The 14,566-nt window shown below is 37.7% G+C and overlaps 2 protein-coding genes across 3 annotated transcripts in view; one reads left to right on the forward strand and one right to left on the reverse strand.

Annotated features, from left to right (window-relative positions):
* Nucleotides 1-9,684, forward strand: part of LOC143281010 (calpain-9-like) — a 41,707-nt gene extending 32,023 nt beyond the window's left edge. The window contains exons 18-19 of one of the 2 annotated variants that reach the window (XR_013055083.1): nucleotides 67-1,776; nucleotides 1,833-9,684. Coding sequence is in view for 1 of the 2 variants with exons in the window: in XM_076585891.1 (XP_076442006.1) it covers nucleotides 67-93 (27 nt within the window). In the remaining variant the exon portion in view is untranslated. Of the gene's footprint in view, nucleotides 1-66 lie in introns of both variants that reach the window. The other variant, XM_076585891.1, reaches the window with a different exon arrangement.
* A 2,306-nt stretch (nucleotides 9,685-11,990) lies between these two features.
* The window catches only part of LOC143281633 (uncharacterized), a 3,917-nt gene continuing 1,341 nt past the window's right edge, over nucleotides 11,991-14,566 (reverse strand). Inside the window, exon 2 of the mRNA XM_076586880.1 lies at nucleotides 11,991-14,566. This exon is cut by the window's right edge and continues 325 nt beyond it. The gene's annotated coding sequence lies outside the window, so the exon portion shown is untranslated.

Below are 14,566 nucleotides of genomic sequence, written 5' to 3' on the forward strand. Positions count from 1 at the left end.
TCCCCCACTTTGTCATGATGCCATGAATAATTACAACATTCCTTGGATCTTATCCTATCCCTGCAGTGGGTGGAGGAATCACTGACGCTGTGAACAGACGAGGAAAGCAGCATGAGATCCTGTTGGCAGACCTGTGCTGAGCTCTGTGGCAGCTGGACGGTGCTGGTTCAGTGACATGATCACTCATCCACTGAGAGCCATGGATGTGTGTGCCATAGGGTTTGTGGGTGAAGTACACATTTGGCGTATGTGGGAATTGTGGATGAGTGTGGAGTGTGTACAGCAGGAGCATGGCTGGCTGGGGGCTGTGTGCAGTACACACCTGGCTGAGATACACGGTACACATCTGACATGAAGGGACACGCAATATGAAGTTTTTTTTTGGGGGGGGTGAATTTTGGTGTGTTGAAGGCCTTGATCAGCATGTTGGGTTCATGCAAAGGTCAGGCTTGTGCTTCTTCTCTGTTTTTTTTATATTATGTTTCTTTGTTTGTTCAACAGCAGATTATAGCACATATGGAGCATTGTGCGTGCTTTGATACCTCTTTGAAAGTGAAACTAAGTGTGTTCTTCATCAGTTTAACAAAAGGTATTATGCAGCATGAGGTTGGCTTGAAACATAAGTATTCTTAGTTGATTGATGTGCTGCTTTTTAAATTTGTTTTGTTTTGTTTTTAAGTTGTTGTTTTTGGGTTTCTTTTAAATCATGAGAGGGCAGCTGTTTTTGGTTTTATTTTAGGGGAGGAGGGGTAGGGAAAGGGTGATATTTTCAAAATGAGTATGGAATGGCAGCTGAAGTAACACTTGTAGTGTGACATTTGACAAAGGCAGTGAACTTCATTTGAAAGCATACTGTTTTTTAGACTTTTTTTTTTAACTCATAGGTTTATCTGTCAGATTACAGTTATGCATTAAAAAATAACAGAAATTCTGCTCTATTGTCTAAATTGCTTTTTAATTTTTTTTAAATAAGAGCTGATGATCACCAGTGCTGTTTATCAATAATGATGTGTTCCTGTAAAAGTTATATTATCGATTTCTTTATATAAATCTTTTGCTGTGGAGGTGTAAAATGAGATTTTCATCATTATCGTGTGTTTCATATTGTAAAATGGCTATGTTTACTGTTAATCTAATCCAGCCTGTATTCTGATATTAATATGAAAAACACTGGAGAACCAAGGACTTGAAGGAACTGATTTTTCTCTCCTGGTTAAATTCTCTTATGACAGTTGACAAGAGAGCAAAGGTTGGTTATGGGCCTGACCTGATCACATGAACTACAGGTCATGCAGCACATGATGATTTTTTAACATGATGAGTTGTCTGAGAACAGCAGCTCCATTTTTTTGTTACCAACTACATTTATCCTTTGACAGTTCATTGTCCATGGTTATATTGTCAATAACTTATTGAACTGCCTCAGGATGTTTTACTGCTGTTAAGTCCAGGCAGCAATAACATACTCAGTGGCCATTTGCACAGACTTTGTACTTTTTTTTCATTGGTTTTTAAATCCACTTTAAACATACTTTAAGCATCAAAGATCTTACATTTGTATATGGGAAACGTAGTACAATATCTGTGTAGACTGATGCTCAGATTGAAGGTTTGATGAAGAATGAACTTGCAGTCTTCCTTTCAAGTATCACTCAGTCTTGCATTCACTTCAGCGTTTCCATTTTCCTGGCATTTTCCCTTGTGCCCAGTTCTTCATTTGAGCACATTTGGATGTCTTGTAACTCTGTTCACATAGTTAGGGGAGAGAAGCTGTCTGTAACTCTGTTCACATAGTTAGGGGAGAGAAGCTGTCTGTAACTCTGTTCACATAGTTAACTCTGTTCACATAGTTAGGGGAGAGAAGCTGTCTGTAACTCTGTTCACATAGTTAGGGGAGAGAAGCTGTCTGTAACTCTGTTCACATAGGGGAGAGAAGCTGTCTGTAAATAAGCTCCAGGAAGTAGTTGTTGATCTTGAGTTTCTCTGTGAAGGTGCCTCTTGACCTATTGCTTATTCTCGGGTCACTGAAGTATTGTGGCCATGTGGAAATCCACTTTTTGGCTTGATTACATTAAGAGCTGGTTGTTGATTAATGCTGATCCCATGCCCTGGTTACTGTTTTCTTTAGCAAGCCTGTTACAGAACTGTTGCCATGGCCTTCACAGATCACATGTGGCTGAACATTCCACACACATTTTAATTTTGCATTTTTTCTTGGTGGTTTGAAAACAAAAACTCTTGTATCTGTGACATATCCTTGGTGGCTGGAGTGCCTTCATGGCTCTGGCTGTGGTTACCCAGAGTAACACCATTTGATGGTGTACCCAGAGTAATTCATTTCTTTGTCTTTGTCAGCTGAGTTCTTTCAATCATGTTGTGTGCTGTGATGCTGCCAGTCTTGCACTGCGTTCTCTTGCATATTTCCTGATGATGGTCACGTCTCTGACGCCTTTGTGTTTTCATTTGGCAAGCTTCTGACATGTATTTGTTCTCATTCAGATGAGACAATTGAGTGAGGCTGTATGTGTAGAATGCATGTAAAAGGAGGGTTGTCCCTGGCAAAATTTTGTAGTAAAAATCCACTGTAATATTCATGTGTGTGTGTATGTGTGTGTCTGTGATTATGACTGAAGTCTGACTGAATGACACAAGAAAGAAAGGCAGCTCTCAATCAACTCTACCCAGGTAGGCAGCCTGTAGTGCAATGACTTGGAGTTTGTAAAGCTTTTTTGAGCTTGGTCACTGACCAAGGATAGGGGCTGTATAAGTATCCATATCAATCAATCAATCAGACGTGATGTCGACCCTCAGGAAATGATATCTCCCAAAATGATGTGACGTAAGTCACTGGAAACAATCACTTTTCTGTTCCTTGTATTTGGCATTATTGTAGTTCAGGGAGCATACTGACAATACCTCATAGGTCTGGCATAGTGTTGAGTGGTCATTTCACTGGCTGATTTAATCTTTCAACAGGCTCTTGAATCTTGACTTGCCCATTTGGATCAGTTTTTGTGTCCTTTAACAGACACCACTCTGTTGTTCTTGAAACTTATTGGATGATGCCAGCATTGCGCATTCCCTCTCGGCTGACTTTAATTCCAGAACACGATAGCTTTGTTAATATTATACCCTTGCTCCTGCTGTTTTATTGCTTGAAATTTTGTTAAAAAACACTTATGTTTCTTCATGACAAAATAACCATCAAAGTTGCTCAATTTTAAAACCTGTATACAGTTACTCAGCTTGTCACTCTCTTTTTTCTTTCTTTTTTTTCCAAAAAATAGATGTGGTGCAGTGTGTATGGATCAGTCTGCACACTTTGACATCTTGCAAATGAAACTATCGCTCTCCCTTTTGTACAGGTCGCAAAATGAAGAATTTTGAATATTTTACCTGTTTTGGTTTTTCTTAATTTTTTTTTAGGGGGGAGTACCAGTAACTTTATATATTTGAATGATAATGGGTTTCTGTGATTTGCCATTTTCTTCTGGTGGTTGTTAGTAGATGTTTATATTCACAGCAGTAGTTTCTGCAGTCTGAAGCCAGGTTTCGCTTCTTTATGCTCTTCTTGACAGAAGAGTTAAAGACTTTAACTGATGTTTTTATGTTGTTGTTTCTTTTTTTGCTCCGTTCACAGTATTTGTGCACGTAATCGTGCAACTGCTCAACAGTTTTAAAGCCTGTATCAGCTGGGTGGTTTGGGGTGGGGATTGAGTAGTGCATACAATATGTGTATATGTATGCTTAGTGATATTGCATTAAATGAAGAACCTTGCACAAGAAGAAGGGTTTGAACACAGTGTAATGCTGTGCGTTGTTACATATACCTTTTTTTAGCAATTCTGCAGCCCTTTTGTTTCAGGGTATATCAGTTGAATTTTGTTTATGTTGATATAAAGGTTGTGATTATCGTGTTTGGATTTACTCTCAGGCACACTTCTTTCAAAAAAAAATCACAGGCAAGTGACCTCAGCGAGCATCTGTACATGCATATGGTTCAGTGGGTATCACACAGTACCCACAAATAGGGTTGGCCAAGAATATTTTGATGTCATTCATAATGAAATTATCATTTGTTATGCAACCGTATTCTAAAATGCAGAACAGATGCTCAGTCACCAGTACTTGTACTCATTTACACCACAAAGCTGTCATGGCATCGGTCAGTTGTGGATTGTTTTTGCCAGTGTGATTTGGTTACTAAAGTCTTGTTGTGTAGTATAACACATTAATTGTGTAGCTGCTTTAACTAGCATTTGTTGGGGTTTTTTTGTGGAAATCTGTTTACTCTTACTGATGATCATGTATGGCTCTGGTTTGATGAGCTGATGATAGTGCATATTTGCATAATTTGATTCTCTGTGTGTGTGTGTCTGTGTGTGTGTGTGGTGATCCACTTTTTCCCTTAAGGGAGAGAGTGGAGAAAGATCTTTGCAAGCTTTGCAGATGTAACCGTCAGTTTAGCAAATAATCAGGAATGCATATGTTTGTATGGCATGCACCGTGATTAATTTGTAATCAGAAGATAGATGTATCAAAAGGTCACATCAAAAAAAAGATTCATTCTTGTCACACAGGTTGGATTAAAAAAAATGTTTCAGAAGGCGAGATCTGTTTTTCAGAATTAAAGTGACAGAAACAGATGTTCAGTAAGTGTACACAAATTGCAGAACATAATTATCTGTATATAATCTGCAGTCATATCAGCATACAACTGGCTCTCTACCACAAAGAGAATTTAAATGGTCCCCAGTAACAGGCTTTAAATGGTTTTCAATTTGCATTTCCTTTTATGTAATCTTTGCAGAGTTATTTTCAAATGATGGAAGAGTTGTTTTAGTTGTTACTTTGTTGCACTTGTTTTACCCCCACTGTTATGTTGTGCAAATATGTATGTATGTGTGTATGTATGTATAGATATTTATAAATACATATGTATACGAGAGAGAGAGAGAGAGATGTGTGTGTGTGTGTGTGTGTGTGTGTGTGTGTGTGAGTATATTTCCGGTGTTACCAGTTATCTGCTATGAACGCAGCATATTCCATCAGTTTGCTTTAGTACAGTGCCATCCACACATGTGCAAATTCATTGTTGACATTTTCAACATTTGTAAATGATTTCTGGAGGTTTACTTTTGTTTCAAAAATTTATCAGTATTTTATTTGAACAATAACTTGTTACAATTACATTAAGAAGTACATGGGTGTGAAATAATGCTTGTTGATGGTTTTGGCTCTAATCAGTATTGTGATTATTACTGCATTGACCAGTCTTCTGCAGATGTGTAAACTGATTGGATACCCACTCTGTTAAATGCCTTATTGAAATCTACAAAATAGATAAATTGAGGAGAGGGCTATTTGGTGATTTGCACAAGATCAGTTCTCCTGAGTGCTACTTGCTGGAAAAGCCACCTCTGAAAAGTGCCTTTCTTTGTTTTCTTTTGCTAGTGTGTGTGTGTGGTTGTTTTTTAACATGAGGTAGGATTAAATAGAATCACGAAAGACAATAGCAACAGTAAGGTGTAAACAAGTTATGATGCTTTTTATGTCCTGTTTTGTTTGTTGTTTCACAAAACAGTGATTCAGGATTGAGTCAGTTGTCTTGACATTTTTTCTTCTTTTTTTTTTTTAACAAATATGCTTATGTGTGACTCTGTGAATGTTTGTGTATGAAAGAGAGAGAGAGAGAGAAAGAGTTTCACTTGATAAGAACTGGAAAAAAAAAAGTTTGGAGAAACCTTTCATGCATTATGTGTTTGACTGTGTGTTAGTATGACTTGTTGTGAAGAGGTATTTCTCTCAAACCGTTGAAGTGATTTCAGAGTGGTGAAATTCATAGAAAGTAGGAGAGAAAGGGCAGATTGGAGAAGGGTATTATGGGAGAAGTATTAAAGAAATGAACCGAAATGTTTACATGGTTTGACCCTTTTTTCAATGTTATCATGTTCTGAATGTCTCAAATGGCAGCGATGGTTTTACATACTGCTGTTATCTTCTTTTTTTTTTTAAAGTGTGAATTCTTTTCCCTAAAATAATTGCACTCATTGTCTCAGTGTCTGTAGGATTTTCTTACAGACTGTGTCAGTTTTGACACTGGACATTGTCTTGCAGGGTGTGAAACAGTTTTCGTTTTCAGAGAGCAGTATTGTTGAATGTGTTTTGTTAAAGATTTTTTATTTTCTGGAACTGAGTAGATTGCTCAATTCATGTCCATGTACTTTATTGCAGGTTTGCATGCTCGCATGCACACAAACACATGCACTCACACACACATGCATGCACACACGTGCACAAACACACACACACACACATACACTCTCACATGCTCACACAAAAATGCAATTCGGCTATTCACACATACATTCACACATAGACACATCTTGCTATACTGGAAATCATCAGTATTGAGCTTTTCATCCTTAAAAAAAAAACAAGAAAAAAAAACAACTGTGTACCTAATCTGCTTTCTCAAGTATTTGTTCCTATTCTATGTATTTCGGCGACTGTTGTCTTATTATAAATGGTGTAGAATATGAGGTGGAGCTGAGAAAGCAGGTAGAAGAGCTGAAGAGGAGCATGGTTCTCACTCTTGTCAAGCTGTGTGTGTTTCAACATTTGTTTCATGAGTAATATCTTTCACCTGGGATTGGTGGAGGTGTTTATGAGGTCTTCTGTACATGTTCTTCTTGATGCCATATCCCAGCATGGATTATTCTTTTGAAGTGGATCAACATTCACCCTGTTTGATGTGTTACATTGTCACAGTTACATAATATCAGCTTTCTGAGTGTCTGTAATTCATGTCAAAATGAGTTGATCGCTGTGTCTCTAATTCAATCTGTCTGCATGTCTGTCTGTATGTGTGTGTGTTTGTGAGTGTGTGTGTGTCTCTCTCTCTCTCTCTCTCTCTCTCTTGTTCCACAATGTCTGTTATCCTTGTTGACAGGATCAAAGTTGTTATATACATGTGTGTAAAGTGATATTCAAAGAGCCCATAATTTGTTTTGGCTTATCTTTGAACAGTTACAATATCTGAACGAGGATTCAATCAAATGTTGAATGATGAGGTATGGTTTCCACATGCCTTGGAAACTGATCTCATTCGGGCTTGTTCCCTAATCTTTCTCTGTGATTTTTTTTGCTTCTTGTGGAGCAAAGGGGTCCAGACTGTCCTGTGTGGTTTCTGCCAACTCTGGCAGACGTCTTTAACATCGTCAGGTTGAGTCCCATCGTTTGCAGATCTCCCAGTGACTTGCATAACCAGTTTTACTTGGCATGCTGTCTTTTCCTCTTCCTTTCAGCCATTCTGTAGATCAAGTATGCTGTTATTGGCTGCTTCCAGAAACTTAACCTCAGCTTTCTCTTTTGATTAGTGTTTGATTGTCGTCAAGAGATGTCTCTTTTTTTGTGGATTGTGTTTTTTTCCCCATTCTACTCTGTTAGCCCCAACTGTCAGCGAACATTTCGTGCACAGATTGGACTATTCAGCCATCTGCACACTCACAGATAGATTCATGAGCATCCCCTCCCCCACCACCACCCTTCCCCCATCCCCCAGCTGGATGGCAACGATGGTCATCATCGATCTTGATGGACACACTACTACTATTACTCTGTCAGGTAATTTGAAAAGCAGGATCAATCTGAGACACATAACAGGAACAGTCTGAGTTTATCCTGTCCTGGAATTCCTTTACTCCCTTTTCTTCTGACAGCTAACGTTATGATCATAGTTCCTAAAGGTTCAGATGTGTTATATGTGAAGGCTGACACTTGTGGATAACTAGTGAGGTATGAAAATGTAGACAGAACAATGTCAGTATGACTTTATCTTTCTTTTTGTTGTGGTTTGTTATTTTTGTTTGTTATTGTTTTGCTTTTATCTTTTTAATGAAAGTATTAATCAGAATGTTGTTCACCGTCAATACTGTTTGCAGCAATCTGTTATTCTAATGTGTAGTGTTGTGATACTGGAATGTTTAGCATTTTTTGTGCACCTATCAAGTAGGTACATCATGTATATATATTTTTTACCATTTTAAGTTTTTAATACTTGTGCTGATCTACTATTCTGTTATGTATCCCTTTGGCATTGTAATGTTCAGCATTTCTTGTGCATATATCAAAAAGGCAGATTATATATAGCACTTTACATGTTTTTTTACCAGTTTAGTCACTGTTTTGAATATTTGCTCAGCTGTTACGAGATTACATTGTACATTTTAGAATCACATGGTTGTGAAAGGTATGGTCAAAACATGGTTTAATGGTAAACCAGTAATGTTGTTTTATGATTATATTCATAATTTGATTCTTGTGTTTTACTACACATTGAGAAAAAACTGCTGCATTTTTATGTGGCATATTCTGATTTCTGTTTTGTCTCCTATCTCCTAAATGATCTCCTAAATGATACTCTGCATACATGATCAATAATACAGCACTTTTCTCCAGCGTACACTGACTTTTTATACCAGAACTGCTCACAGTAAAACATACTGGGAAACATTTAAATCTTCATTACTGAGCATATCCAGAAACATTTGATTGCTCATTGATAACTTTTACTCAAAAATGTCAAAGTGCTTGTTTATAACAAAAATCAGAAACATTAGGATTCATTTGTAAGTACACCAGAGTTGAGAACACCCAGTCCTGAAACTGGACAACACTTGACTGTGTGATCCCAGTCTACCCATTGAAGGCTGTGCCAAACATTTCTCTGTTAGTGTTCTATTTACCTGTAGTTGTACGGTTAAAGGACCCATGGAACGCAGATCCATACTCACCATGTCCAGGACGTAGCACAGGAAGGCAGGTTCCAATCCTCTCCTGCCATTTCAACCTTCCTGAACTGAAGTCAGGTACCCCTTCACACCTGGGTGGAGTGAGGAAAACAGGACTAAAGTGCCTTTCCCTAAGGACTCAATAACATCCAGAAATGGGGCCATGAATCCTGATCACAGGTGACCACTGGCTCGGATAGTGAATGACGGGTGCAAGAGCCGAATGGTTACAAGCATTGGACTTTCAATCTGAGGGTCCCGGGTTCGAATCTCGGTGATGGTGCCTGGTGGGTAAAGGGTGGAGATTTTTCTAATCTCCCAGGTCAACATATGTGCAGACCTGCTAGTGCCTGAACCCCCTTCATGTGTATATGCAAGCAAAAGATCAAATACGCACATTAAAGATCCTGTAATCCATGTCAGCGTTCGGTGGATTATGGAAACAAGTACCTACCCAGCATGCACACCCCAAAAGCGGAGTATGGCTGCCTACATGGCGGTGTAAAAATGGTCATACATGTAAAATCCCACTTGTGTATATATGAGTGAACGTTTGAGTTGCAGCCCACAAACGCAGAGGAAGAAGAAGAAGATAGTGAATACTGAATCAGAAGTCCAGTGATTCTGCCACAGTGCCTTATGTTTGCAGGAAGGTGGTGTTGGTGCTCCATTTACCTGTGGCGTGGATATGATAATTCCATGGTTGTTTGCCCTCTTGCAGTTTCATGTTTGTCTTGAGCACACAAAAAGAAGAATACACTGTTTAATTGCTACTTTTTAAATCATGTTGTGGTTTATACATTGTAATTTTAGTTTAAACAGTTGTCCCCGTGAGAATTTTGTATATTTCTATAATCAGCTAACCAAAACAGGCAATAGCTTACAGCATGTTTTTTAAAAAAAACAAAAAAAACCAACCTTCCATTTTTATCTTGGTGAGCCTTACTGAAATAGCTTTCTTTTTTAATCTTTTTTTTTTTTTTCTTCGTCAATATGTTTGACAAAGAATGTTCAGAGAAGAAGTCTGTGTTCAGTGTTTCTGTGATCAGGTGAGAGTTGAATACATAACTTATTTTAATAGTCCATGTTCCTTTGTTTTGTTTTTGCCGTATCAGTAAGATTATACTCCACACATACCATTACTTATCATTCTCAAGTTTATCATTATATTTTTATCCTTGTTATTTTTACATTACATGAGATTTATTATCATGTTTGCTGTTAGCAAATGTGCCTTTTACAGTTTATTGTCAAAGAAATATCTTTGTCTATTTGTATATTTGTAGCAGAGTATATCTAACCATTTGTACGTGCCTTGTTGTTTATTCTTTTCATATTATGCTTTTAAAGTGTCTGCTGTTAATTTCCTTTATTTTTGACACAGTATCCTTTTGATCAGTACATTATGGAATGTGTATGATTTATTCTAAATTAGCTAATAATAGATGTTTATTAACTGCTTTTTTGGGTAATAAATATGTATAAACTCTTGTTGACCTTGTATGTGTGTATCCATTTGTGTTTGTGCACATAAGAGTTTGTGTGAATGCACTTGTGTGTGTGTGTGTGTGTGTGTGCACGCGCACACACGAGTTAGTGTGTGTGCACTTGTATGTGAGAGAGAGAGTGTGTGTGTTTGAGTGCATTCATTTACATGTCAGTGACTTTATGTGCTTGCACAATTGCACACCCCCACATCCCATCACACCACCACCAGCTTCCGGTTTTTTTCTCTCCTCTCCACCCCACATTTTTGTGTATGTGCTGAAATTAGTCAACAGGTATGTGTCTGAATTTTATAGTCAGCAAAAAAATGAACCAGTGAACAGAATATCAACAGCTACACTACTTCATGGAGTCAATTAATTGAGGGTCGCATTGATTTCAAAATTGAGACCCATAGCCAAATCATGACTTGTTTGTCTGTTTTGCTAAGATTTTGTCATCATCCCACACATATATCCCATCTGCCTACCCACCCCACCCCTACCCCCACCCCCACCCCCACACCTGTTCCCGCCTTCCTGCAGAAAACAACAACACACCAAAAAATAGATTCATGAAAAAGGGAATTGAAAAATTGGTGTATGAGTAGTCAGTTTATAAACAGAAATAAAACAAGATAAGTCTGGGATCAGCCAATTTAAGACAGCTTTTTTTTCTTCTTCTTTTTTTTTTTCTTTTTTTCTTCTTCTTTTTTTTTTTTTTTTTTTTTTTTTTTTGACATCTGTGATCATGTGATTTTTTAGGGGGTTTTTTAACGTTGTTTTTTGTAACGCCATATTACCAACATCAGTGTGTGCATGTGTGGGAGTTTAGAGAGAGGGGTCCATATATGCTTTTGTGCCTATCATTGTGCGAGTGTTGTGTGTGTGTGTGTGTGTGTGTTATTGTCTGAGCTTCTTTTCCATTTCCTGTGAAATTCTGTGGGCAACAGATGTGGCCTGTATTATCATTTTATTTCAGTGTGTTTACTGTTGAAATTTGCATTACAAATGATGCTTCAACACATTCATGAATAACACATTCATGAATTCATATGGAAACATACCTACAGCAGTAAAAATACATTTTTTTAAACTTTTTTCCCAGTTAACACAAAAATTGTCTACACACACACACACACACACACACACACACACACACACCGCTGCAACAAATGGGTTGTCCCTGGCAAAAATATGTAGAAAAATCAGCTTTCATAGGAAAAGCAAGTACAGTTGCAAGCAGAAAAAATGGTGTCTCTGCTCTGTAGTGGTGCACTTTCCCTGTGGAGAACAGCCCGAATTTTACATAGAGGAACATTCATAAAAAGAGTAATATAATACAATACAATACAATACTATACTATACAATACAGTACAGTACAGTACAGTCCAACACAACAGAATGCAGTAGAATAAAATTGCTCATGCTCATCCCATTGAAAAATATGAAACTACCTTGCACACACACACACACACAAACACACACACACACATACACTCACACATGCACATATGCACACACACTTGCACTCACATATGCACACACACACACACACACACACACACACACAGGGGTATAGGTAGATGGAATAAAAGATAGGTGTGCTACACAAAAGGGAAGAGAATGAATACAGTTTTTATTAACTAATATTCTATCATTTGACAGAGCCGGACAGAGGGAATGAACAAACTGATAAAAGACTCATTTTATGTATAATTTATCTTTATTCAATGGCCTTTTTGAATACAGAACTAATTCTGGATATACACAAATAAATGTGGTCACACACACCATTAGTATCCTGTGCTGGTTAGCAGATACATGTATCCAAAACTCATTGTATCACATTTTTGCTGTATATATACAAATTGATCATAATGCACATCAGGGATATTATAACAAATGTATAACAAACAAACAAAAAAAAAGATGCCAGTAATGTTTTCTAAATCTAACAAATAAGAATACCCGCACAACACACAACAGAGTGCATGCTTGATGAACACTGGAGCATGGCAGGACTCAAGGCAGCCAAGCAAGCAGTGAACCTCTTTCCAAACCAAGAACGGGAGATTTGTGAAGCAGTGGTAAACATTTCTTCCTGTCGCCAATGCTGTGTCTCATGGGTTCTTCTTCATCGACAGACACATGGGCAGTGCTGATGAAGTTAACAATTCAGTGGACACTCTCCACTGAGCTAAAGGGTAACATGTGCTTGAGGCATCAGACCTTCTTTGTCAAAGGTAAAGTTCATTTGGGACAGTTTGGGAAAGGGATGGGTGTTTATCTTCTTCCCACCCACCACTCTCTCATCAGATGTAACTGTAAGTGTAGAAATTTTTACTGTCTTTATATTCTTTTTCGTGTGTGCTGTGCAATGGTAAGGCAACAATGGAAATAATCATTTTTTGTAATGAACCAGTGATAGAAGCAGAAGATACATTATGCAATATGAGTGCACAAACTGACAAAGAAAATCTGGCTGTGAAAGACAATGGATGTCAAGAAAGTTGTCAGGTGAGTAAAAGTAAGCAATGCAGTTTTAACGTTGAACAACAGCAAAAACTGAGACCACTGGTTCAATACTGAATGGTACCATCAAAATTTGATATAACAGTGATGTTCATGTGCCCTTAGTGGTTTTAAAGAATGTTAAACATTTTGTGGAAAAGAAACTTGGAGTAAATACACTTATTCAATACTGGATGGTATCTTTTTTTCTTTTTTTTTTAATGGTCAGGTGTACTTTGTGATTTTCAAGACTGCTTACAAAACTTTTGTTGAAAAATTACCCAACATAAACGGTTAAGAAGGAGAAAAATGGTTCATAATACAGTGTCATAAGCAAATATAAACAATAAACAAAAATTGAATAAACAAATAAACAAATGAAGAAATAACCAGCAACATCAACATGACCACCACCAAAAAAAATTAAATCAATGCATTACAATTACAGATAAACAATGATTGTTTGATGACTCAAACTTGTTTTCATGTTGAAAAAAAAAAAGGCTTCAAATGCATTCAATTGAACTTTATGAAAAAGAAAAAAAGAGGAAGTTGTTTTCTGTTAAGAATCTGTTTGAGCACAGTTAGCGAAACAAATGTTCAAAAATGTCAGTGACATCTATTTTATCTCCCTGACAATAAAATGTCACTTGCACGACTGAATGCTCAAAGTTGTAAATCCTTGTTTTGGGGGCAGCTGTATTGCTGTCATGATTGGATTATGTGTTTCTTTGGTTGTTGTTGATGCTGATGATGCTGTTATTGCACACCCTCTCTTTTCTCAACCATCCCTACTGCTGGTTTACTGTCCATTTATGCACACAGTCTATATCAAAGCCATATATCTACCCAACATATTTACCAGTCTTCTTCTTCTTCTTCCTTGTTCATGGGCTGCAACTCCCACATTCACTCGTATGTACACGAGAGGCTTTTACATGTATGACTGTTTTTACCCCGCCTCGTAGGCAGCCATACTCCGTTTTCGGGGGTGTGCATGCTAGGAATGTACTTGTTTCCATAACCCACCGAACGCTGACATGGATTACACAATCTTTAACATGCGTATTTGATCTTCTGCTTGCATATACACATGAAGGGGGTTCAGGCATTAGCAGATCTGCTCATATGTTGACCTGGGAGATCAGAAAAATCTCCACCCTTTACCCACCAGGCGCCGTTGCCGAGATTTGATCCCGGGAACCTCAGATTGAAAGTCCAACACTTTAACCACTCGGCTATTGCGCCCGTCATATTTACCAGTAATAAATCATCTTTGATGGTATGAAAAAACTCTGCCCCAAATATTTACTGGTAATAGATCTTGCAAAAACAAACGCTTACACAGGGAACATGCATGAAAAATAAAAAGACTGTAACTAATCAGTTAACCAGTATTATAGTCTCAGACACCCTCTTTGACCAGCAAAATATTTACAAAGGCAGTAAGTAGCTAATGCGTACAAAGTTTGTCAACAAAACAGGTCACCTTGCTGAATAGATGTGATAATGGAATAAACAAACAATTACAGCTTCAAGGAGGTGTCAGAGCTTTCAGACTGGTCCTTTCAAAAACAGATGGATTAACATACATGTTGCGCACATGCATGCATACACAGGTGCATATACATGCACACACACACAGACACACACAGACACACACAGACACACACACACTCGAACTCAAACTCAAACTCAGACTCACACATACAAGTCAATGTCTATCACATACTTATCCAGTGCACAAGAAGAAGACAGTTGGCCTCTCATAACCT

This window comes from Babylonia areolata, chromosome 4 (genome assembly GCF_041734735.1).
Source record: "Babylonia areolata isolate BAREFJ2019XMU chromosome 4, ASM4173473v1, whole genome shotgun sequence".
Classification (NCBI taxonomy): Eukaryota; Metazoa; Mollusca; class Gastropoda; order Neogastropoda; family Buccinidae; genus Babylonia; species Babylonia areolata.